Below are 26,279 nucleotides of genomic sequence, written 5' to 3'. Positions count from 1 at the left end.
TGAATTTTCATCTAGATTAGATATAAAAAGTTACCATTATTTTTCCTAATATCTATCTCAATTCTATTTCTCCTCGCTTCCCAAATGGTTTGACCAGTATATAATACAATGATATACATTATCTAAATCATGTAATGACTATAAATTTTATTTTGTTATATTAATGTCCTATAAACTCTCAACATCAATAAATACGTGAAAAACTTTTAATTTTAAAAGTAAGCAGGTATAGTGTCTATAAAATCCTAAATCCTGTTTATACAGCCCTACATGACACCAAAGGAGCAAAGTAAATACTACCCAGGGAGCATTTAGGAGCTACCTAGAGTCTAGATTCTAAAGCTTTCTAGAAAGTGTCTTAATTGCTTTATTAAAATTGATATGCTACCATATTAAACTTTAGAGGGATATTTGCTAGGATTTGTTTAAAAGAATACATAAAGTCTGATGTTTAATTTTGTAAGCATAATACATACATTTACTGCAGAAATCCAAGGGGGAAACATCATAGCATCATCATTTTATTTCTTTCCCAGGCACAGAAATTTTTTAAAAGTCTATGAAGCAAACAGGTGTAAAGTCTGAGGCCTTAGACTCTGAATCTTACAGAGAAGCCCAGCTGTTTCTCACTCCACAAGGAAATCCAGTAAGGAAGATAGGTGGTGGATACGAGTAAATAGGATAGTAGACAGTTGGGGGAAATTGGTTCAGACTAACAGAGCAGGTAGGAGGAACAGACAGTTGATGGTGATGAAACTGGGAATCGAATGTAAGCAGAGAACAGGAGAAAAGCATGTCAGAATGCCACCAGAGAAGGGTGCCGGGACTTATTCCTAGCTAAGGCTTCTCAAGCTCATGGCCCTGCACCATGGGAACCAGCCCTTACTCTCAATTCAGTGTGATAAAAAGGATCTATCTAACTATATTGGTTATGTTCATTCTTTCACTTGCTTTCTTCAGATAGCATTTGTATACCTGTGTTCCAGAAGAGGTCCCTTCTCAGAAGGCTAGAGAGTACCTGCACTTCAGGGGATTAGCCCAGCACTGGCCCTCAGGGTCAGAGACAGGCTGTGTTGGTGTCCATACCCACCCCACACTGGCTCTGCACCTTCACTGTGATGCTGTAATAAGCCTTACCTTTTCTTTATTCACTTTTTTGATTGCCCACTTAGTTTCTGTTTCCTTATCTGTGGCTTCAATGACCAATCCAAAGCTCCCTTGTCCCAATACTCTTCCAAAAGTATAGATTTCCTGGAGAAAAAAAAAATCAGAGTGTCTTCTTTCTCTAGTATGCATCAGGTATTACAATGAACACACGGGGCAAGCATCTGCACAAGCAGCTAAGCTGCCGGCTGGGACACCTGCATCCCACGCTGGAATGCTGGGGTTCAAGTCCCAGTTCTGCTCCCAACGCCAGCTTCCTGTGTAAGCACACTCAAGGAGGCAGCAGGTGACAGCTCAAACAATCGGGTCTCCACTACTCATGTGAGAGACTCCACCTTTGGCCACACTCCAGCCTCCATAATTGCAGGCACTTGGGGAGTGGTGCTCAGGTGGTTTTCACTCTCCGGCCAGTGGTCTCATCCTCCAGCTCTCCTTTGCCTCCCTTTTTGCTACTCGCCTCTCAAGACTTCCTGGTCCCAGCCACCCTGCATACCTCAGGGCCCCTGTCCACTGTCAACCCCCAGGTTTGAGACAGCATTCACCCTACGGTAGCAGCCCATCATCCTCCCATCCAGATAGGATCACGAGACTCCTCCACATTTCCTTCCAAGCCACAGCACTCTTCTTCCAGCTCATTCTCCACTCCATCTGCTACACTAACAAATGGCCCTCAAGACCAACCGTCTCAACAGCCCTCCACTCAGGCTATCTTATTCCATCTCCACCATTTGTTTCATCCCAACATTTCTTCTTTGTTATCGTTTGTCAAACAATCTCTTTTTCTCTCACCAGAAGATACCAAATATCTCCAACAACTCACCTCTTCTTGTTCTATATGTCAAAAACCAGACCCTAACTCTAACCTCTGTCCTCCTCTCTTCCCCTTCCATCAAGCCAGAGGACACCTGCCAGCCTCGGACTGGCAGGTTGACGTCACACATATGCCCAGAGTGTGGCGTTTTCAATACCTCTTGGTACTGGTAGATACCTTCTCTGGGTGGGTCGAGGCCTTCCCAACTACTAACAAAGTGGCACTAACAGTTTCCAACATCCTACTTCAGGAGATTAATCCCCTCTTCAGGGTCCCCGGGTCCCTCCAGACAGACAATGGTCCTGAATTTACATCCCAGGTAACTCAGCCACTTACCAAAGTGCTTAACATCCCCTGGCATTTCCATATCCCTTACCAGCATCAGTCCTCAGGAACAGTAGGAAGAGCAAACCGTTCACTAAACAATGCTCTCACCCAACTCTCCCTTGAGCTCCGCTTGGCCCAGACTACACTACTCCCACTGGCCCTGCTCTGTATGAGGGCTCTTCCAAAAAACCTCTCAATATTTCACCCTTTGAACTCATGTATGGACGTCCCCTGGTTCCTCTGACTATAACCTCTCAATCTCCACTCTTGCCACCCCATTTACCTTCACCTCTCCTCAGATATCTCCAAACAGAGTTATGGAAATATATGGCCACCTAAGACAGCGTCCCTCATATTACAATGGGAGACGAGACAATCTTCACACTTATCCTTAACCTCTGCTCCCACCAAACTACAGGCTAAACGGACCGGACCTTACCAGGATATTCTCACTACTCCTGTAGCAGCAAAGTTACAGGGAATCCCCCATGGGGTCCACCTCACCCACCTTAAGTGTTCCCCTCCCCCTCATCACACAGTTACTCCCACAGGGCCACTCCCAGCCAAGTTTGCCCAGACTCAAGTTCTATTACCAACAGCGCCCTAAAACTCAGACCTTTCTGTGCTTAATGAACCCGCTCTGAGAAACGGTGACAACCCAGCCACCCACCATTTCCAACACTGGATAAGTACTGACCCCCTCTTGTACCACTGCCAACTCTTCCTGCAACTTCTGTGGGAGGAGGATCAAACACACTCCTTACACATCCACCCCACCCCCTTCCCCCAGCTGCTCGTGGACACTGAAGATTTACACCTCCAGGGAACCTCCTCAGACTTCACTCCCTTTGAGATCTACACTTTTCCATACCTTCTCTTACTGTCTCCCTCCCTCTTCTGTAACACCACCATGAGTTTCCCGATAATCACCTCCCTTCTGCTCCTTTGTGTCTGTCCTACATCTGCACTAGCCCCAGGAACACGTTACATGTGGCAATTTCAGATTTACACCACTTCTACTCCTGCTAAATTACTTAATGCGACCTTCTGCCCCATCACCGGCTGTGCAGGTCCTATCACCTGTACCTCCATTCCGCTCAGGCCTGCAAACATAGTTGTTACGACTGGACTAGGTATCTCTTATCCCAATCTGAAGTGCATCCATATTATCTCCGCCTAACTAAAGAGAACATAGGATCATGTAACGATGCTTACTGGAATGGTTGCACATCATGGTCCTGTGCATACTACTATATCGACCACAGATATGGCCTTCCAGGAAAACAATTCTCTAAGGTCTTATCCTGAAATAAAAACACTCGATCTTGGATGCCACAGGCAGAAGACCGAGTCCAACACCTTTTAGCCTTCACTATAACTGACCTCTACCTTCAAGTCTGGCAAGATGGAACTGAGGGATCCGTCACTTTGTTTACGGGCTCCAACAGGGCCTACACTCAGCTCCCAACAGCTCCCATGGATGTGGTAGGTGATATGGTAAAGGAGTCCTCTAAACACCTGTCCCAGCTAATTAACCCAGCCAGACCTCCCTTAACGTGACTACAACTCATCAATCTGTCTCTCACCCTACTTTATCAACCATCCAATTCTACTTTACCCTCAGCCCTTTACCAACAGCAATGTTTTATATGCGCTCCCCTTCAGAAACCTACCATTGCAGATACCTTACTCACTAATGTTTCTGCTCATACAAACTCCTGTACCCCCAATCCTCAGAAAATCATCAGTCATCTTCCTCTGCATTCTGGAGGACAGGATGCAACGTGTTGGGACACAGAACAACCAATGGGCTTTTGCTGCATAACATCACCTGTGTTTATTAATATACCCGTCACTTCCACAGTTTCCTTCTGTAGCCCACTGGGAACTTCCTTTCTCTGTAAGCATACCCTATACACTTGGATCAAAAGTTCTACACCCGGTCCATGTGTATTGGTGATCCTTTTCCCTCATCTAACATTATGACTACCCAGAATTCCTTTTACGGATTAATCCTTAACTCACAAGAAAGGAGCAATCTTTCTCCCAGTCTTGGCTGGAGTCAGCTCTGCAGCTTCCTTCTCTTTGGTGGTGGTCTCAGGAACTGCTCTAGGCCACAGTGTTATATCTATTAACCAGTTCCAAGAGCAACTCCAACAACCACGAGAGGAGGTCACCAGGTCCACTGAAATTTCAGCAGACACCACTCGGGCCTCCAAAATCAGATCACCTCACTGGCAGAGATAGAGCTACAAACAGATATTGGACCTTCTAACAGCTGAAAAGGGGGGAACTTGTGATTTCCAGAGAGAACAATGCTGTTATTATGTTAATCAATTGGGCCAGGTAGAGCGAAATGTTAAAAAGCTCCAACAAATTGCCACATCTATTAAACAGTCTGCCCTAGGGTCCAGAGATTCTCTCTTCTCTTCCTCCCTATGGAGTCCCCTTACTACTTTGGTAATGCCACTCCTAGGATTATTGGCTGCTATTCTCACCCTGGCTTTTATACTACTTTGTCTGTTTAAGTGTTTATAGGAGGTGATAACAGAACAAACCAAAGTCTTCACCAACCAGGCAATCAACCAAATGCTACTACAGGGATATACTCGGCTCCCCACCAAGTGATCGCAACTTGAGATGTCATCCCACCAGTGGAGAGTGACTCATGTCACCAGGAAGCATCTCTAGAAGACGGATCATCGTCCCTCTACCCTTCCTGGACTTTTGGGGCCAATGTAATCCCATAAAACACTTGCTTTGTAAAAAACAAAAGAAGGGAATGTTAGTGAAATGGTGCCGTCTTATCTAAAGGCGCCATCTTGAGCCCTGGACGCCATCTTGGTTTCTCCAGAACCCAGCCTGGCTTACTAGGAGTCAGGTGACCAAATGGCCCAACCATAAGTGGCAGCCACACCCCCACTCTAACGGGATTCACTGTTCCCATTCCCTCACCCCTGTAAGTCTATAACAAGGTCTGTTTTCCAACCAAGGCCCCTTTTCTCCCCTCCCCCATCAATAAACCCTTTCCTTTACCTCCAGTGTTTAGTGTGTTTTGTGGTGACCTTACAACACACACAGACTGAAAGTGAATGTACAGAAAAAGATATTTCTTGCAAATAACCCAAAAGAAAGCAGGAATAACCATACTTATATCAGATAAAATAGACTTCAAGTCAAATGCAGTAAAAAGAGATAAGGAAGGTCATCATAAGATAAAAAGTTCAATCTAACAAGAGAAAATAATAATTGTAATATTTATGCACCCAATATTGGAGCATCCCTATACATAAAGCAAAAATTAATAGACTGAAAGGAAGAGATAGACTCCAATACAATAATACTAGGGAACTCTTAACACCCCACTTTCAGAAACGGACAGATCACACAGACAGAAAATCAACAAACATCAGAGTTAAATTATACCATAGATCAACTGGACTAACAAACATATACAGAATATTCCATCCAGCAGCTGCAGAATGTACATTCCTATCAAAAGCACATATCACATGGCAGGTCAAAAAAAAAAGTCTCAACAAGTTTCAAAAAACAGAAATCATGTAGAGTATCTTTTCTTTATCCAATCTTCAGTTGATGGCCATTTGGATTGATTCCATATTTTAGCTATTGTGAATTGAGCTGCAATAAACATGGGGGTGCAGATAACTCTTTCATATGCTGATTGCATTTCCCTTGGGTAAATTCCCAGGAGTGGGATGGCTGGGTCATCTGGTAGGTCTATATTCAGATTTTTGAAGTATCTCCATACTGTCTTCCATAGTGGCTTTACCAGTTTATATTCCCACCTACAGTGGATTAGGGTACCTTTTTCCCCACATCCTCACCATCATTTGTTGTTTGTTGATTTCTGTGTGAAAGCCATTCTAACTGGGGTGAGGCAAAACCTCATTGTGGTTTTTATCTGCATTTCCCTGATGACTAGTGATCCCAAACATTTTTTCATGTGTCTGTTGGCCATTTGGATTTTCTCTTGAAAATGCCTGTTTGGGGCTGACGCTGTGGTGCAGTGGGTTAAAGCCCTGGCCTAAAGCGCCGGCATCCCATATGGGTGCTGATTCTAGTCCTGGTTGCACCTCTTATGATCCAGCTCTCTGCTATGGCCTGGAAAAGCAGTAGAAGATGGCCCAAGTCCTTGGGCCCCTGCACCCACTTGGGAGACCTGGAGGAGGCTCCTGGCTCCTGGCTTCAGATCGGCACAGCTCTGGCCATTGTGGCCATTTGGGGAGTGAACCAGCAGATGCAAGACCTCTCTCTCTGTCTCTACCTCTCTCTGTAACTCTGTCTTTCAAATAAATAAAATAAATTTTAAAAAAAAAGAAAGAAAAATGCCTGTTTAAGTCCTTTGGCCATTGCTTAACTGGGTTGTTTGTTTTGTTGTTGTAGAGTTTCTTCATCTCTTTATACATTCTGGTTATCAATCTTTATCAGTTGACTAGTTTGCAAATAATTTCTCCCATGCTGTTAGTTGCCTCTTCACTTTCCTTATTGTTTCTTTTATAGTACAGAAGCTTCTCAATTTGATGTAATCCATTTGTCATCCATTTGTGAATTTTGGCTGTGATTGTGCCTCTGGGTTCTTTTCCAAGAACTTTTTGCCTATGGCAATGTCTTGCAGGGTTTCTCCAATGTTCTCTAATAATTTGATGATGTCAGGTCATAGATTTAGGTTGTAAATTTAGGTCTTTAATGCATTTTGAGTGGATTTTTGTGTTAAATGTAAGGTAGGGGTCTTGCTTCATACTTCTGCATGTGGAAATCCAGTTTTCCCAGCACCATTTGTTGAAGAGACTGTCTTTGAGCCAGGGATTGGTTTTAGCTCCTTGGTCAAATATAAGTTGGTTGTAGACGCTTAGATTGATTTCTGACATTTATATTTTGTTCCATTGGTCTATCCATCTGTTCTTTTACCAATATCAGGTTTTTTTATTATAATTGCCCTGTAGTATATCTTGAAATCTGGTATTATTCCTCCAGCTTTGTTTTTGTTATATAAGATTGCTTTAGCTATTCAGGTTCTCCTAAGTTTCCATATGAATGTCAACATCATTTTTTCTATATCTGAGAAGAATGTCTTTGATATTTTGATTGGTATCTAGCTCTTCTATGAATTCCAGTAGTCTCTTAATAGAGTTTTTTGGATCCCTTACATATATAGAATGCAAATAGGGATAGTTTGACTTCCTCCATCCAAATTTGTATCGCTTTCTTTTTCTTGGCTAATGTATCTGGCTAAAACTTCCATGACTATACTGAATAGCAATGGTGACAGTGGGCATCCTTGTCTGGTTCTGGATTTTAGTGGGAATTCTTCCAACTTTTTCCCATTCAATATGATGCTGGCTGTGGGTTTGTCATAAATTACCTTGATTGTGTTGAAGAATATTCCTTCTATACCCAATTTTCTTAGAGCTTTCATCATGAAAAATCAAATGCTTTCTCTGCATATATTGAAATAATCATATGATTTTTGTTCTTCAGTTTATTAATGTGATGTATCACCTTGATTGATTTGCAAATGTTGAACCATCCCTGAATACCAGGGATAAATCCCACTTTGAGGTGGAATGAGAAGGCCATGCCAAGGTGGCCACTGGCAAGCGAGTGTCAATTACTCAGGAATGGCTTTGAAACCCACCTGGCAATGGAGCCTGCCTGGCAACAGGCTGTGATTGGATGGCTTTGGAAACTGCCTGGCAACAGGGCATAGACCGCCTCTTGACCAGATTGGCTGGTCGTGGCTATATAAGATGTGGTTCCAACTGTAATAAACGAGTCTGCGGGCTGCTCGCCTCAAGCCTGCTTTCACTTGACTCCCGGAGTCTGTGTGTTGACTCTGCGCCTCTTGTCCCCACCACGCTGCTCCTCTCAGAAGCGAATCCACTGCAACATTGTTGAGAAATCAACGGCAACACCACTTGGTCCCGGAGAATGATCTTTCTGATGTGTTGTTGGATTCTATTAGCTAGATTTTTGTTGAGGATTTTTTCCCATCTATGTTCACCAGGGAAATTGGTCTGTAGTTCTCTTTCTCAACTGCATCTTTTTTCAGGTTTGGCAAGTAAGGTGATGCTGGCTTCACAGAAAGAATTTTGGAGGATCCCTTGCTTTTAATTGTTTTGAATAGCTTGAGAAGAATTGGAGTTAATTCTTCTTTAAAGGTCTGGTAGAATTCAGCAGTGAAGCCATCTGGTCCCAGACTTTTCTTTGTTGGAAGAGTCTTTGTTACTGATTCAATTTCTTTTTTTTTTTAATATCTATTTATTTATTTGAAAGTCAGAGTTACACAGAGAGAGAAGGAGAGGCAGAGAGAGAGAGGTCTTCCAACCACTGGTTCACTCCCTAATTGGCTGCCATGGCTGGAGCTGTGCTGATCCAAAGCCAGGAGCTAGGAGCTTCTTCTGGGTCTCCCACGCAGGGGCCCAAGGACTTGGGCCATCTTCTACTGCTTTCCCAGGCCATAGCAGACAGCTGGATCAGAAGTGGAATAGCCAGGACTCAAACCGGCACCCATATGGGATGCTGGCACTGCAGGCAGCAACTTTACAAGCTACACCACAGTGCCAGCCCCTACTGATTCAATTTCCATCTTGGGTATGGGTCTGTTTAGGTTTTCTATGTCTTCATGGCTCAATTTAGGTAGGTTGCATGTGTCCAGGAATCTATCCATTTCTTTTAGTTTTCCTGGTTTGTTGGCATACAGCTCTTTGTAGTAATTTCTGATGATTCTTTTTATGTCTGTGGTGTCTATTATTACATTTCCTTTTTCATCTCTAATTTTATTAATTTGGATCTTCTCTCTCCTTTTTCTGGTTAGTTGAGCCAATGGTGTGTCAATTTTGTTTATTTTTTAAAAAAAACAGCTCTTCATTTTGCTGATCTTTTGTTTTTTTGGTTTCAATTTTGTTCATTTCTTCTCTAATTTTAAGTATTTTTTTTTCTCCTACTAGTTTTTAGCTTGGTTTGATGTTGTTTTTCTAGATCCTTGAGATGCACTGATAGTTAATTTGTCTGGTGCTTTTACACTTTCTTGATGTAGGCACCAATTGCTATAAACTTTCCTCTTAATACTGCTTTTGCTATATCCTATAAGATTTGATATGTTGTGTTGTCATCATCATTTGTTTCCACAAATTTTTCAATTTCTCTTTTGATTTTTTCAATGACCAATTGTTTATTTAGGAACATGTTGTTCAGTTTCCATGTGTTTGCAAATGCTCTAGGGATTCCTGAGTTGCTAATTTCCAGCTTCATTCCACTGTGGTCTGAGAAGATGCATAGTATGATTTTGATTTTTTTGAATTTGCTGACATTTGCCTTATGGCCTAGTATAGGGTCAATCATAGAGAAAGTTTCATGCACTGCTAAGATTGTATATTTTGCAACTGTAGGATGGAAAGTTCTGTAGATATCTGTTAGGTTCATTTGATCTATAGTGTTGATTAAAAAGATGATTCACCATGAACAAGTAGGAGTCATTCTAGGGATGTAAGGATGGTTCAATATATGCAAATCAATAAATATGATATAACTATCAGCAGAATGAAGTAAAGAAATCATATTATCATCTAAAAATAGAAGCAGTAAAAGCATTTGATAAAAAAGCATCCAAATTGGAGAGGAAGAAGTCAAATAGTCACTGTAGATGACATGATCTTATACATAGAAAATCCAAATATTTCACCTAAAAGCTGTTAGGACCAATAAACAAATTCAGGAAAATTACCGGATACAAAGTCAATGTGCAAAAATCAGTAGCACTGCTTTACACCAATAGCAAATTATATGAAAAATAAACCATGAGAGAAATCTCATCTGCAATAGCTACCAAAAAATTCAATGTTGAGGAATAAACAAAGGAAGTGAAAAATATCTACAATTAAAACTATAAATCATGACAAAATCAATTGAAGACACAAAAAATGGAGATATATCCCATATCCACTAATTGGAAGGGCCAATATCTTTAAAACACCCACACTACCTGAAGTGATTTAAGGATTCAACTCAATTCCTGTCAAACTACCAATGACTACTACTGTTGCGTAGTAGGCTAAGCCTCACCTGTGGCACTGGCATCCCATATAGGCTCCATTTCGCATCTGGGCTGCTCCTCATCTGATCCAACTCTCTACTATGGCCTGGGTAAATAGTAGAGGATGGCCCAAGTGCTTGGACCCCTGCATCCACATGGGAGATCCAGAAGAAGTTCCCACCTCCTGGCTTCAGATCGGCTCAGCTCTGACCATTGAGGCCATTTGGGGAGTGAACTAGTGAATGGAAGACCTTTCTCTCCGTTTCTCCCTCTCTCTGTCTGTAACTTCATCTCTCAAATAAATAAATAAAATCTTTTGAAAATATACCAATGACGTTTTTACACAAAGATAGAAAAACACTACTGAAATTTATACAGAGCCAAAAAAGAATCCAAATAGCCCAAAGCAAGTTTGAGCAAAAAGAACAAAGCAAGAGGCTTTACACTATCTGACTTTAAAATATATTACAAAGCTACAATAATATTCACAGCATAGCACTGGAATAGAAACAGACACATACACCAACTGAATAGAACAGAAATTCTAGAAGTAAGCCCACATATCTATAGCCAAATGATCTTTGACAAAGGTGCTAAAAACATGCATTGGAAAAAGGACAGTCTTAATAAACAGTGCTAGGAAAATTGGATATCTGCATTTAGAAGAATAAAACTAAACGTCTATCTGTTATCACGTACAAAGAGCCATTCAAGAGGCTGGTGCTGTGGCGTAGTGGGTAAAGCCGTCGCCTGCAGTGCTGACATCTCATATGGGTGCTGGTTCAAGTCTTGGATGCTCTACTTCCGATCCAGCTCTCTGCCTGGGAAAGCAGTAGAAGATAGCCCAAGTGTTTGGGCCCCTGCCATCCACGTGGGAGACCTGGAAGAAGCTCCTGGTTCCTGGCTTTGGATTGGTCCAGCTCCAGCCATTGTGACCATTTGGGAAGTGAACCAGCATATGGAAGACCTTTCTCTCACTCCCTCTGCCTCTCTGTAACTCTAAGTTTCAAATAAATAGATAATTTTTTTTAAAAAAAAAAAGCAATTGAAAGTGGATTAAAGACCTAAATGTAAGACCTGGAACTTTGAAAGTACTGGAAGAAAACACACAGGAAATACTTCAGGACATTGGAAGAGGAAAGTATTTTTTAGATCATATTTCAAAAGCACAGGCAACAAAAGCAAATCTCATCTAACTACAGAACTTCTACACAAAAAAGGAAACAACGGAGTGAAGTCACAATCTATGGAACTGGAGAAATACTTGCAAGATATACATCTGACAAGGGGTTAATAACCAGAATATATAAGGAACTTAAAACAATTCAACAGCAAAAACAAAACAACAACAAAACAAAAAACCCAACAACAAATAATCCAATTTTAAAATGGGCAATAGATCCAGACTTTTCTCAAAAGAAGACATACAAATAATCAACAGGTACATGGAGGAAAAAAAGCTCAATATTACTATCCATCAGGGAAATGCAAATCAAAAGCACAATGAGGGGCTCAGGTTGTGGCACAGTGGGTTAAGCCACTGCCTGTAGCACTGGTATCCCATATAGGCGAGAGTTCAAGTCCCAACTGCTCCACTTCTAATCCAGCTCCTTGCTGATGGCTTGGGAAAGCACTGGAATCTGGCCCAAGTGCTAAGGTCTCTGCAACTAGGTGGGAGACATGGATGATCTCCTGGATCCTGGCTTAGGCTTGGCATGTTGGGTCATTTGAGGAATGAACCAGAAGATGGAAGGTCTCTCTCTGTCTCTTCCTCTCTCTGTGTAACTGTGCCTTTCAAATAAATATAATAAATCTTTTTTTTAAAAAAAAAAAACACATATAATGAGATACCACCTCACCCCAGTTAGACTGACAAAAGACAAAAGATACGATTCTAATTCTTTTGAATTTGCTGAGACTTGCTTTATGGCCTAGTATGTGGTCAATCCTAGAGAGGGTTCCATGTACTGCTGAGAAGAATGTAAAGTCCTTAGATGTAGGATGAAAGTAGTTACTACAGGAAGTAGAATTGTGGATAACTGTAACTTCCTTCTTCCTACTTTTCTGAAATGTCCAAAATACTCACTATGAGTCCATCCATTTTACAAAGGAAAAGAAGCTTCAACTTCAACTATACCAGTTAAGGGTATTTATTTAAAACGTCTATATATATTACATATTCCTAATTCAAAATAGGAAAAAAATTGAAGAAAAAAAAAAGGATAAAACTACTGTACACGTAGAAAAAATGAAGTATAGGTAATAAATGTTAAATTGGTTATATCTGTCCAATATCTTTTATTTTCTTCATTGTTCTATCTATATTTTCCTAATTTTTCACAATGAACACACTTCAGTTTTACAAAAAAACTCTTATGACTAAATTCCAAAGGTCTTTTATTTAATGGGAAGAGTATTAAACTTTTCAAGTTACAATTGCTCAGGAAGTTTTTGTGATCATTTCAAGTAAATTGCCAAGTATCTCTTAAAATATATTTTTAAATATTTATTGGGGCTGGCATTGTGATGTAGAGAGACAGAGAGAGAGAGAGAGAGGGAGAGGGAGAGGGAAGGAGGGAAAAGAGAGAGGGAGAGAAAGAGGGAATCTTCCATCCACTGGTTCATTCCCCAAATGGCTGCAACAGCCAGAATGGGCCAGTCCAAAGCCAGGAGGCAGGAGCTTCCTCCAGGTCTCACAGGTCGGGGCCAGGGCCCTAGTACTTGAGCCATCCCCCACTGCTTTCTCAGGTGCATTAGCAAGGAGCTCAATGGAAGTGGAGCAGCCAGGACTCAAACCGGCATCCACAGAGGATGCTGGCGTCATGGCAGCAGCTTTACCTGCTACTCCACAATGCTAGCCCCGCTCTTAAAACATTTTTAAAGGTATTTAACAATAAAGCATTTTTTCTTGTTGTTCTTGGTGCAGTTTATTTAACTTGATATTAAAGGAACACATTCTAACTTTTTAATCATTCTAATATCTAATTAATATTTTATATAATAATGGAATCCTGGGAAGAATTATAGTGGTATTTATTGCATCTGGAAAATAGGATACTCACAGGGAGAAATGTGGCTTTACTATCAATCACCAAGAAGTGACTAAACTATCTATAACTGCCTGGTCTTTCCACACCTGGAAGAAGTCTATACAAAGACTGGAATCTTTGCCTTCACTAATAGTCAAGATCCAAAGATCAAAATGTTCACATAATGTCTAATAAAAATGTCCTTTATTTTAATTAAAGGCCATTTGGGCCTCTAATATAAAATAGCCCATATTTTCTTTAGTAAACACTTTGACATAGTTGCAAATGGTAAATTTCCTTTTTTCTTTACTTCTTTTTATGACTTACTTCTAAGTTCTGTTTACAGGCATCTATTACGTTAGAAACGTGGAAGCCGCCAGTAGTTTCAGGCTGCTCTCTACATACCTCAATAGCAGCTCCGCTGTCCATCCTTATGTGAGGAACTTTTCCTTCTGTGACGTTGCCTCGAGTCCACTGTTGTTGAGATGCTTTTCTCTCTACACTTAAGGTTCTTGAGGACTGTACGTAAACAGAAATTTAAAAAAATTTTACTACATAATATTCTTGTTGCAAAAAACATTAATTTAGATAATCTGATAAATCTTTAATGTGTGCCATGATCTTTACTGTGTACAGGACACCTTGCTATCTCTTTCGAATTCTAAGTCCTATATGATTCGGTGACTCATTAGGCTAGAGAACCATAAGAAATCATTCAACCCTATCTTCTGAAACTTATGTTAACCTGCACAGCAAATACATTAGAATCAACCTGATGATTTTTTTTTAATTAAAAAAATTGTATTTATTTGAAAGATAGAGAAAGAGAGGGCAAGAAAGAGACAGAAACATCCCATCTACTGGTTCACCCACCAAATGCTAGTGGTCAGGAACTCACTGTCCCACATGGGTGGCGGGAACTCAGCTAACCTGAGTCGTTATCATTAGTCTGCATTAGCAGGAAGCTGGAATCAGGAGCCAGAGCCAGGAGTCAAACCCAGCTGCTCTGAAGTGAAATACAGGCATCTTAACCACTAGGCCAAACATCTACCCCACCTGATGATTCTTTAAATCATCAAAGAAGGCAACTTCACTGTTACCTCATTCACCCTTGTTTTCAAACATAATAAACATCTCAATAGATTTTACATAATTATTGGCTAGACAGTCACAGAATATGCTTTTGTGAAAGTAACAGTAATGATTCATTCAAAGATATCTACATGGCAGCAACTAAACCATAATGCAAATCACAAATAACAGCTGAAGGTGAAAATATGATCAAGGTCCAAGTCTGAGGGGTGAGAACCTGACTTTTCTTTTCTTTTTTTTTTTTTTTCTTTTTTTTTCTTTTTTTGACAGGCAGAGTGGACAGAGAGAGAGAGAGAGAGACAGAGAGAAAGGTCTTCCTTTTGCCGTTGGTTCACCCTCCAATGGCCGCTGCGGCTGGCGCGCTGTGGCCGGCGCACCGCACTGATCCAATGGCAGGAGCCAGGTGCTTCTCCTGGTCTCCCATGGGGTGCAGGGCCCAAGCACTTGGGCCATCCTCCACTGCACTCCCTGGCCACAGCAGAGAGCTGGCCTGGAAGAGGGGCAACCGGCACAGAATCGGTGCCCCGACCGGGACTAGAACCCGGTATGCCGGTGCCGCAAGGCGGAGGATTAGCCTGTTGAGCCGCGGCACCGGCCTCTTTTCTTTTTTTTTTTTTTTTTTAAGATTTATTTATTTATTTACTTGAAAGAGTTACACAGAGAGAGAAGGAGAGGCAAAGAGAGAGAGAGGGGCCGGCGCTGCGACTCAATAGGCTAATCCTCTGCCTGCGGCATGGGCACACCGGGTTCTAGTCCCGGTTGGGGCACCGGATTCTGTCCTGGTTGCCCCTCTTCCATGCCAGCTCTCTGCTGTGGCCAAGGAGTGCAGTGGAGGATGGCCCAAGTGTTTGGGCCCTGCACCCCATGGGAGACCAGGAGGAAGCACCTGGCTCCTGCCTTCAGATCAGCGTGGTGCTTCGACCACAGCGCGCCGGCCCCAGAGGCCTTTGGGGGGTGAACCAACGGCAAAAGGAAGACCTTTCTCTCTGTCTCTCTCTCTCACTGTCCACTCTGCCTGTCCAAAAAAAAAAAAAAAGAGAGAGAGAGAGAGAGGTCTTCCATCTGCTGGTTCACTCCCCAGTTGGCTGAAATGGCCAAAGCTGTGCCAATCCGAAGCCAGGACCCAGGAGCTTCCTCGGGTCTTCCCTTCTGGGGGCAGAGGCCCAAGGACTTGGGCCATCTTCTACTGCTTCCCAGGCCATAGTATAGAGCTGGATAGGAAGTGGAGCAGCCCATATGGGATACCGGCACTGCAGATGCAGGCTTTACCCACTACACCACAGCACCGGCCCCGAGAACCTTTTTTTTTTTTTTTTTTTTTTTTAAACAGGCAGAGTTAGACAGTGAGAGAGAGAGAGAGAAAGGTCTTCCTTTTTCCATTGGTTCACCCCGCAAGTGGCCACTTCAGCTGGCGCATTGCGTCCAGCGCGCTGTGCCAAGCCAATCCGAAGCCAGGGGCCAGGTGCCTCCTCCTGGTCTCCCATGCCGGCGCAGGGGCCCAAGCACTTGGGCCATCCTCCACTGCACTCTCGGGCCACAACAGAGAGCTGGACTGGAAGAGGAGCAACTGGGACAGAATCTGGCACCCCAACCAGGAATAGAACCCAGGGTGCCAGCGCCGCAGGCGCAGGATTAGCCTAGTGAGCCACGGCACCATCCAGAACCTGGCTTCTTAAACTTATTGCTCTCTGTCTCTAAAGTTGGGCAATATCAATTACAATCTTCCATACTACCTCTCCTCTATAAAGATGAATACACACCACAGTTCAAGTGGGTATCTCTAGATTATTTATAACTAATGCAAAATGATTTTTATATTTATATTAAGTACAGTTAATATTCCAACCAAAAAATGTCTTAAATAACAAAGTCATAATCACTCTTTATTTAACCACAACCATAAATCCTTTTCTTGGTCAGTTGAAGAAAGTACTCAAACCTTCAGCTTTAACTCAACTTGAAAATTACTTGCTTTCTGCATAAACCATTTTTAAAAAGCTGAAATAACGTTCCTAATCATTCAGGACCTGAGAGATAATTAATGTGGGTACCCCTCTTCTCTCTGCTGTGAGAAAGAAAAGTTCCTGAAACAGTTAAGGAAATGAACTGGCTGAAAAGGACTTATGGGATATGGACAAGGCCACAGGATGGGACTAGGGAACAGGATGTCAACTTATGTTGAGATGTAGAGTTTTTGACACTTACCACATCCTTCATGGAGGTAAAGTCTCTGTTGCCATTTTTTTCTTTTTTTCTCTCTGGTGAAACTAAAAATTCTGCACTGCCAATGCTTGATGTTTGCGACATTTCCACCACCAACATTGGGGAAACCCTGGGTTTACCGGAACACAAACAAAGTACATCTTTCTGAGAAGAAGATGAACAGATGGGGCACTTGGTGGATTTGTTATCCAGGCCACTACCAGCCATTTGCTTAACTCTACAACAAAAGCACTTGAAAGAAAGGCGTATCCAGTTTCTGAGTAGGACAACCCAACCAAAAAGGATATGGTAGGTTGAGGGTGAAAACTGTAACTTCCAATTGGTGAGGTCCTTAGGTCAATGATGCAGTAGACTTATATTCACACATGAGAGCTACAGAAAGAAAAGAAATTGTCATTTAGAAAATTCTTATTTTACTACCCTCCTAGAAATTATAGAAAAACTAGCAAATAGAACCAAAAGAAAACTGCACAGATATGAAAAGTTAATATTAACAACAAAATTGGACCACAAAACTGCTGAAAAACATAGTGTAAAACAGTATCATATCAAACTGCAGGAGTAGGTTATGAAATCGATTTGGTAGTTTGATATCAATTTTTTAATGAAGTACAGTAGATAATATTCTACACAGATCCTCAATAAGTTTTATGAAACTTTTAATTACACATATACAGATACAGAGTGGGTATCATGGTGTATACATGGTCATAATATAAAATGTATTTTTAATATGGTTATGGTAAAAATAAAAATATTACTGTAAAACATGAAAATTACTGTGGTTTTAAAATTTTAAGCCTTAGTCTATTTTTCTTTGAGATTTATTTTTATTTATTTGAAAGTCAAAGTTACAGAGAGGCAGAAGCAGAGAGAGAGAGAGAGGTCTTCCATCCATTGGTTCACTCCCTGAATGGCTGCAATGGCCAGAGCTGAGCCGATCTGAAGCCAGGAGACAGGAGCTTTCTCTGGATCTCCCAACAAGGTGCAGGGACCCAAGGACTTGGGCCATCTTCCACTGCTTTCTCAGGCCATAGCAGAGAGCTGGATCAGAAGTAGAGCCAGCCCTGGCCTTAGTCTATTTATTATCAGAGCAAATTTCTATTACAAATATTACAAAGGAGTGTATAATTTGATTTTATAAAATCATCTGATTCTAAAAGTTCAAAGATAGTATTAGAAGTATCCTCTTTTCATCCTGATATAACAAAAATTGAATGAGTGGTACTGTTTGCCTCCAAATCTAGAATAGATGTGTCCAGCATTCTTCCTACCTAGGGTCAGTGTGGGCCACTGGGCGGCAAGTTCAAAAGAGCTGAGGGAATAAAGAATGTGCTCTGCAGTACATATAAGGGAATACCTTGAGAAACTCAGCAGAAGCAACTGAATGGACATTACCATGGTTTTACACCATTTGTGTATCAAATACTGTTTTTTAATAAAATATTTATTTATTTGAAAGGCAGAGTTACAGAGGCAGAGACAGAGAGAGGTCTTCCATCAGCTGATTCACTCCCCAAATGGCTACAACGGCTGGAGCTGGGCTGATCCAAAGCCAGGAGCCAGGAGCCTCCTCCGAGTCTCTCACATGGGTGCAGGGACCCAGGGACTTGGGCCATCTTCCACTGCTTTCCCAGGCTGTAGCAGAGAGCTGGATTGGAAGTGGAGAAGCTGGGACTCAAACAGGCACCCATATAGGAGGACGGCACTGCAGGCAGTGGCTTTAACCGCTACGCCACAGCACCATCCTCTCAGATACTCTTTGAAAGTATATTTTGTAGTGATGGACTTGCTGGGCCTAGGGTTATATGAAATATGCCTCTGCCCTTTGAACCGAAATAAACTTGACCAGAACAGGAAGTTAGTATTTCATTTCATTAAAGAAATATCTTTCTAGTCTTAGTTGTTCAAGACAGGTGCTTTTTTTTTTTTTGAGAGAGAGAAGAGAGAAAGAGAAAGAAAAAACACACCCTCACTCATTGATTCATTCCCCAAATACCTACAACAGCTGGAGCTGAAGTTGGGAATTGGGAACTCAATCCAGGTCTCCCACACGTGTGGTAGGAACTCAATTACTGAGCCATCACTGCTACCTACCAGGGTCCACATTAGCAGGAAGCTGGAGTTAGGAGTCACAGTCGGGTACTGAACTCAGGTACCCCGATATGAGGCAAGGCCTCTTACCTGCTAGTCCAAAATGCCTACCCACAATCAGAAGTAAGTGCTGACTTTTATGAAATCCTTATCTCTTATGATTATAATATTCTTTTTATTGGATTTTTGATATGTTGCATTATATCAAAAGTTTTCCTAACATTAAAGCATTCTTTCTTTTATAGTAGGACCTGTATGTGATCACAATGGGTCATTCTTTAAGATAATGAAAAACTGATATGTCTGTATTTCAAGTTTTCACATTTTATTCATAAATTAAACTTGTCTATAATTTTCTTTTCAGCCATCACTGCTAGGTTTTGAGACAAGATGCTGGCTAGTTTCATAAAATAAAATGGATATCTTTTCAATTTGCAGTGCTTGGTACCAATTTGTATAGCATGTGAAACTACAAGAACATTTGTCAGGCCTACAGATTTGATGAAGGATTTTGCTAATAGCATGTCCAATATTCATCCTCCTGTTCTTCCTTATTAACAGAACCCTGGTTTTGTTCAGGGCAGGAGTGTATTCATTAACACCCTACATTGCCTGGCCTCCCTTGCATATCAGGAGAAGCCATATGATTTATAGCCCAGAAACTTACAGAATGCAGGCAAAGCTATACCTAACATTTATATTTTTTTAATCATCATTAAAATCATAGAAAAAGTAGGAATACACTAAATGAGCAACCAAATAAAAATGACAGAAAAACATGATTGAGGAACAAAATTTAAGATGAACAGAAATGACAAAGATTAGCATGGTTTTTGAATTTGGCCTAGAAGGTTCCACATAAACTGACCCATCACTACCTCATCGACTTCATACCTTTTCTTTTTTAAAAGATGTATTTATTTATTTTGAAAGTCAGAGTTACAGAGAGAGGGAGAGAGAAAGATCTTCCAACTGCTGGTTCAGCTGGATGGGAAGTGGGGACATGAACCACACTCGTACAGGATGGCGGCACGGCAGGTGGCAGCTGTACCTGCTGCACTACAATGCCGGTCCCTAGACTTCACATCTTACTACTCTCTCTCCCTCACTCTAGATATACAACCTCCTTACTGTTCCTTGAATACACCACGCACACTCCCTTCTCAAGGCTTCCTCCTCTTTGCTCCTCTACCTAGGATGCTCTTCCCTCAAACCGTTTCCTGTCCACTTGCTTCCAGGTTTCCACTCATTTGAGAGACCTTTCCTAACCACCTATCTAAAATGGAAGGCCCATTAACTCACCTAACTCTGTTTTTCTTCCTAGCACTTATCATTTCACTCAATAAGTTTCATAGCAGATTTCTTTTCCTGTTTTTAGAAAAGAGGTGATTCCCATATAAATTGTTTCAGAGCAACACAAAGCCACCCAGTTCATCTTATTCAGTTACAAGAATCAAATTCTGACCATGGTAGTATATCCCAAAAGGCAGGGAGTGTTCTACCTGTCAATCCTGCTTATAAACAGATCCAAAAGTCCCAAGTATTGAACTAGCATTGACCCCAGGTAATGGATACCGCTTGTTACAGGATTATTAGGTAGGAATAATAGACAAAGTCAGCTCAGTGAGTGTGATCTTTCCTCAAAGTGATGGGAAAAAGGTCTGCTGTGATTAAAACTCATAGTGGTGAACATAAGGAAAGGAGCACAAAAGTACCCCCTAGACAGGGAAAAGGAAAAAAGAATGCAACTGATGCTTTACACACACACACACACACACACACTTCTCTTACAAGAGCTTAGCCTTGTTTTTCAAGTAGCAAGACAAAAAAAATTCAGAATATACCTATACACACTCTACAGGGCGATTTAACTTCAGGCCTAGAAGAAAAAGCTTTGCTTTTAGGTTAAATATAAAGCTGCAATCAGCAGTGACTCAGAACAGTGGAACAGGTCTGCAAATAACAGCTTTTCTGTGAATAAAAAATAGTGCCAGTATAGAAGAGTCCCATGTTAAATGTGTAAGTCATCATTTTATGCCTGCAATAAGAATACCCATTTTATGGTACTTTTAACAAGAAACTGTAGAACTGTTCATAATGTAAAGGTTTAAAGTACATCTGAGTTCCTTCACTGTAAACAGTACTCCTGAAAGCACGCTTACAATATCATTCAAGTTTTAGAAAATATACATTCACAAATTTAAACAGTATCTTTAAATAATAAATTTCCTATTTTAATGGATTGAATTACGAGGGTTCTTTAAGTTTTGGATATTAACTCCATATCAGATATGTAATATGCAATTATTTTTTTCCAGTTCATAGGTTGCCTGTTAGTAGTGTTGTTTTCTTTGCTGTACAAAAGCTTTTTAGTTTGATATAGTCCCATTTATTTGTTTTTGCTCTTGAAGCTTGAGTTTTTGGTATGTTATTCAAAAGCCATTGCCAAGGCCGATGTTGAGGAGGTCTTCCCCGATAGTCTCTTACAGGATTTTTAAGGTTTCAAGTATTACCCTTAGGTCTTTTATCCATGTTGAGCTGATTCCTGTGTGTTCTGCAAGGCAAGGGTCCAGTTTCATTCTTTTGCTTGTGGAAATCCACTTTTCTCAACACCATTTATTAAAGAGACTATCCATTTTCCAACTGTTTATACTTTTGGTACCCTTGTCAAAAATTCAGTGACTACATTTGTTTGGATTTATTTCCAGGTTCTCTATTCCATTGGTCTAGTTTCTGTTTTGTGACAACATCATACTGTTTTGATTACTATAGCTCTGTAATATACAGTGTGACTTTCCAACTTTTCCTTTCTCAGCATTGCTTCAAACAGCCAGGGATTTTTGTAGTTCCGTAGTAATCTTGGGCTTGTGTTTTCTCTTTCTGTGAAGAATGCCATTGGAATTTTGATAGAGATTACATTAATTCTGTAGTTTGCTTTAGCTAGTACAGGCATTTTAATGATATTTGTACCTCCTACCTATGAGCAAGGGATATATTTCCATTTATTTTTGTCTCCTTCATTTTTTTTAATGTTCTCTTGTTTTCATTACACTACTCTCGGTTAATTTATTCCTATGTATTTTTATACTATCATAAATGAGATTGTTTTCTTAATTTCTTTTTCAGCTAAGTTATTATTTATGTATAGAAATGCTACTGATTTTTATATGTTGATTCTATATCCTAAAAATTACTAAATTCACTTATTAATTCTAATAGATTTTTGTGGAATTTTGAAGTTTTCTACATATAAAGCCATGCCATCTGCAACAGAAATAATGTCTTCATTTCTGATTAGGGATGTCATTTTTTTTCTTGCCTGATTATTCTTGCCGATACTTCCAGTACTTTGTTGAGTAACAGTGGTAAGAGTAGGCATCTTTGCCTTGCACCAGATCTTAGTGGAAAAGCTTCCAGTAGTTCCTTATTTATTATGATGTTGACTGTGAGATTTTCACATATTGCCTTTCTTATGTTGAAAAATTTGATTTCTATATCTAAACTGTAAGAGTCTTTATCAAGAAAGGATATTGAGCTTTGTTAAATGCTTTTTCTGCATCAATTGAGATGATCGTGGGGGCTTTATCTTCCATTCTGTTAATGTGATGAATCACACTGACTGATTTGCACATGCTAAAAAATTGCTTTGCATGCTGGGAATAAGTCCCACTTGGCCACGATGTATAATCTTTTTGATGTGCTGTTGAATTAAGTATGCTAATATTTTATTCAGGATTTTTGCATTGTTCATCAGAGATACTGGTCTGGATTTTTTTTTTCTTCTTGCAGTGTCTTTGTCTGGCTTAGGTATCAAGGTGATGTGGACCTTGTAAAATCTGTTTGGAAGTATTCCCTCCAGATCTGTTTTTTGGAAGCATTTAGGTAGTACTGGTAATAATTCTTCCTTGAATCTTTGATAGAGTTCAGCCATGAAGCCATCTGGTCCTGGAGTTTTCTTTGTTGGAAGGTGTTTAATTACTTCTTCAGTCTCTTTATTATAATCCAATTAAAAATGTGCAAAGGACCTGAAGAGACATTTCTCCAAAGAAGACAAAAATGGCCAAAAGGAATATAAAAAGGTGTTCACCATCACTAACCATAAGAGAAACACAAATGAAAACCACTATGAGACACCATCTCACCCATAATGATAGCTACTATCAAAAAGACAAGTGATAACAAATGTTGGCGAGGTTGTGGAGGAAAGAGAACCCTAGTACACTGTTGGTGGGAATGTAAATTGGTACATTCATTATATGGGGGCAAACTGTTGAAATCGTTACCTAATATATACTAAACTGATCTTTTGTATACAAAGAGAATTGAAAATGAATCATGATGTGATAGGAAGGGGAGAGGGAGCGGGAGGGGGGAGGGTTGTGGGTGGGAGGAAAGTTTTGGGAGGGGGAAGCCATTGTAACCCATAAGCTGTACTTTGGAAATTTATATTCATTAAATAAAAGTTTAATAAAAAAAAAACAGTAAGAAGTAACTTCTACAGAAGTTAAAAATAGATCTACTATATGACTCATTAATCCCTCTTCTGAGTTGAAATCATTACCTTGTAAAGATGTACGTACTCTTGTGTTCACCACATCCTCATTCACAATAGCCAAAATATGAAAATAAATGTCCCTCGATAGACAAATAGATGTGTATTACACGCACATAATGGAATTAAAAAAAAAATTCTGTCATTAGAATGATATGGATAAATCTGGAAGGCATTCTACCAAGTGAAATAAGTCAAACACAGAAAATATTGCATGATTACTTGTATGTGGAATATATTTATATTTATATTTATTTATTTGAAAGACAGGGTTACAGAGAGAGGTAGAGACAGAGAAAGAGGTCTTCCATCTGCTGGTTCACTCCCCAGATGGCTACAACGGCCAGAGCTGCGCCGATCCGAAGTCCAGAGCCAGGAGCTTCTTCCAGGTATTCCACATGGGTACATGGGCCCAAGGACTTGGGCCATCTTCTACTGCTATCCCAGGCCATAGCAGAGAGCTGGATCGGAAGAGGAGCAGCCGGGACTAGAACCGGCACCCATAAGGGATGCCGGTGCTTCAGGCCAGGGTGTTAACCCACTGTGCCATGCACCAGCCCCAGAGGAATATATTTTTAAAAGAATTAAAATACACAGAGAGAATGGTAGTTACCACAGTGGAGAGCAGAAGGTAACAGGAAAATGTGTATCAAAGACTATCATACAGCAGACATGTAGGAAAAACAAGTCCAGGGATCTAACGTGTAACATGAGGGCTAAAAATAATAAAATGGTATCGTTTTAGGGATTTTTGTTATATAAGCAAGTTTTAGTTGCTCTTGTTATAAAAAGTAACGATGTGAGAGTCTAGATGCATTAATATGCTTCATTATAATAACCATTTTAATATCAACATGTAGCTGATAACATGTTGTAAACCTCAACTTTACACAATAAAAGCTGTTAAATAAATAAGTTGCTCATTGTAAGATAGATTGGGGGATCTAAAAACAGTCTTTGCTTTGTTCAGAAAGCTTTTCCTTTAATTTTTCATCACTTTCCCAATAAATCATCATCCTGTTTGCACTGCCACTAACGAACTTCTGAGTTCTTTCTTGCTCCTGTCTTCTGATTTATCAATTGTCTCAGGTGCATTTTCTAACTATATTAGGAAGCATGAGAGTTCCTATTACCCACTGAGGAATTTCATCTCTGCTCTCCAGCTTACCAACCACTCCATTTGTTGGAATAATGCTCTACTTTCTTACCATAACAACTCCAAAACAAAAGATTGAATAGCTGCATGCAAAATTTCTTGACAAGAATTAGATTTTAAATTTAACTTCTTTTTGGCTGACTGAATTCTAATTATTTTAGCTTAAACAAAAACCAATAGAGAACAAATGTTTATTCACATTTATTTCTTTCTCATTTACGAACTGATTTGAAAGATTTGTTACTAAAATAAATCTACAATCTAACAGGCCAAATGATATCATTCATATTTTAGAGGAATAAAATTAATCAAATATTGCAACCTTTTTTATGTAAACACAAAGATTAATAGCTATTCTTCTATAGAATCATGAAATTATATTTAAACAGGGCTTTAGATGTAAAAAGAGGTATTAGAAAACCAAAGAAGCTTCTGATATGATAATGTTTCTTTGTGTCCCCAAAGTCTGGACGTATATAGGTATTAGACATAATGTAAGCAAATAAAATAAGGTCAAATCATGTCAGTGTTTAACTAATGCATGAGCTTTCCCTTGGCTAAAGGTTTTCATTTTATTTTCAGAACTAAGGAAGTCAATGGAATAACTCTGATACTGAGAATCTCTGAGCTTTTATTTAATCATAAAAAGGTCTCCTACATATTGGCCCTAGAAGATACACTTACAGCAATTTCCTCCAGAAAATGAACACAAGAATAGTTTTATGAGATATAACCAGCTACAATTTTCTTTCCCAAAAGCAATTTTTTAGTTTTCTTTGCGAAGACTATGTCTACAAGGAACCTAAACAGTCAGTCAATTCGGTCAAAAATGTGTTCGATTCAGTGAACAAAAAAAAAACCTTATTGATTCTCTGACATTATGCAGGCCAAGGTGCAGGACTGAATATTCACTTTTCAACTACATGTTTTCATAACATATTACAGGAGTTAAACAGGGACCAAATGAGCTCTTTAGATCACACTTTTATTTGCTTATTTATTTATTTAAATTTTGAGTCAGAGACAGACAGTGAGATAGAGCTCCCATTTACTGGTTCATTGCCCAAATTCCCACAACAGGCAGGCCTAGTTCTGGGCCAGGCCAGAACTAGGAACCAGGTACTCAATCCAGATCTCTCATGTGGGTGGCAAGAACCCAATTACTTGAAACATGACCTGCTATCTCCAAGGGTAAGCTTCAGTAGGAAGATGGAACTGGACGTGGATCCAGCCCTTAAACCCACATACTGCTTAACCACTAGGCCAAACACATGCCATATTCCTATTTCTTAAAAAAAAAAAAAAAAAAAAAAAAAAAAAAAAAAAAAACACACACACACACACACACACCATTTGCTTATTATCTCAATTACGGGTATGATTAGAGAAACGAGTCTGTATTATCCTACAAAGAGATTTCTGGTGTATTTTAAATTTTAATTATTTTCAGAGATGGTTTAAAAAGATTTATTTACTTTTAAAGGCAGAGTTACAGAGGGAGAGACAGATATCTTCCAGCTACTGATTCATTCCATCAGATGGCCACAACAGGGCTAGGCCAGGCTGAAGCCAAGTGCCAGGAACTCTATCCTGGTCTCTCATATGTTAGCAGAGATCCAAGCACTTGAGTCATCTTCTGCTGGTTTCCCAGACACATTAGCAGGGACCTGAATCAGAAGTAGAGGAGCTGGGACTCAAATCAGTGCCCGAATGGGATGTCAGCATTGCAGGCAGCATTATAACCCACTGTGCCACAACGCTGGCCCTAATTTGCA

General features: G+C 40.2%; 1 protein-coding gene across 1 annotated transcript in view; it reads right to left on the bottom strand.

Annotated features, from left to right (window-relative positions):
• Positions 1-26,279, bottom strand: part of STK33 (serine/threonine kinase 33) — a 178,233-nt gene that overhangs the window by 55,337 nt on the left and 96,617 nt on the right. Inside the window, exons 3-5 of the mRNA XM_062198118.1 lie at positions 16,685-17,074; positions 13,793-13,906; positions 1,138-1,251 (exon numbers count right to left, since the gene is read on the bottom strand). Coding sequence (XP_062054102.1) covers positions 1,138-1,251; positions 13,793-13,906; positions 16,685-16,909 — 453 coding nt within the window. The 5' untranslated portion in view covers positions 16,910-17,074. The remainder of the gene's footprint in view (positions 1-1,137; positions 1,252-13,792; positions 13,907-16,684; positions 17,075-26,279) is intronic.

Source organism: Lepus europaeus, chromosome 7 (genome assembly GCF_033115175.1).
Source record: "Lepus europaeus isolate LE1 chromosome 7, mLepTim1.pri, whole genome shotgun sequence".
Lineage (NCBI taxonomy): Eukaryota > Metazoa > Chordata > Mammalia > Lagomorpha > Leporidae > Lepus > Lepus europaeus.
The sequence above is the reverse complement of the archived record's forward strand: the minus strand, read 5'-3'. Positions and strand labels throughout refer to the sequence as shown.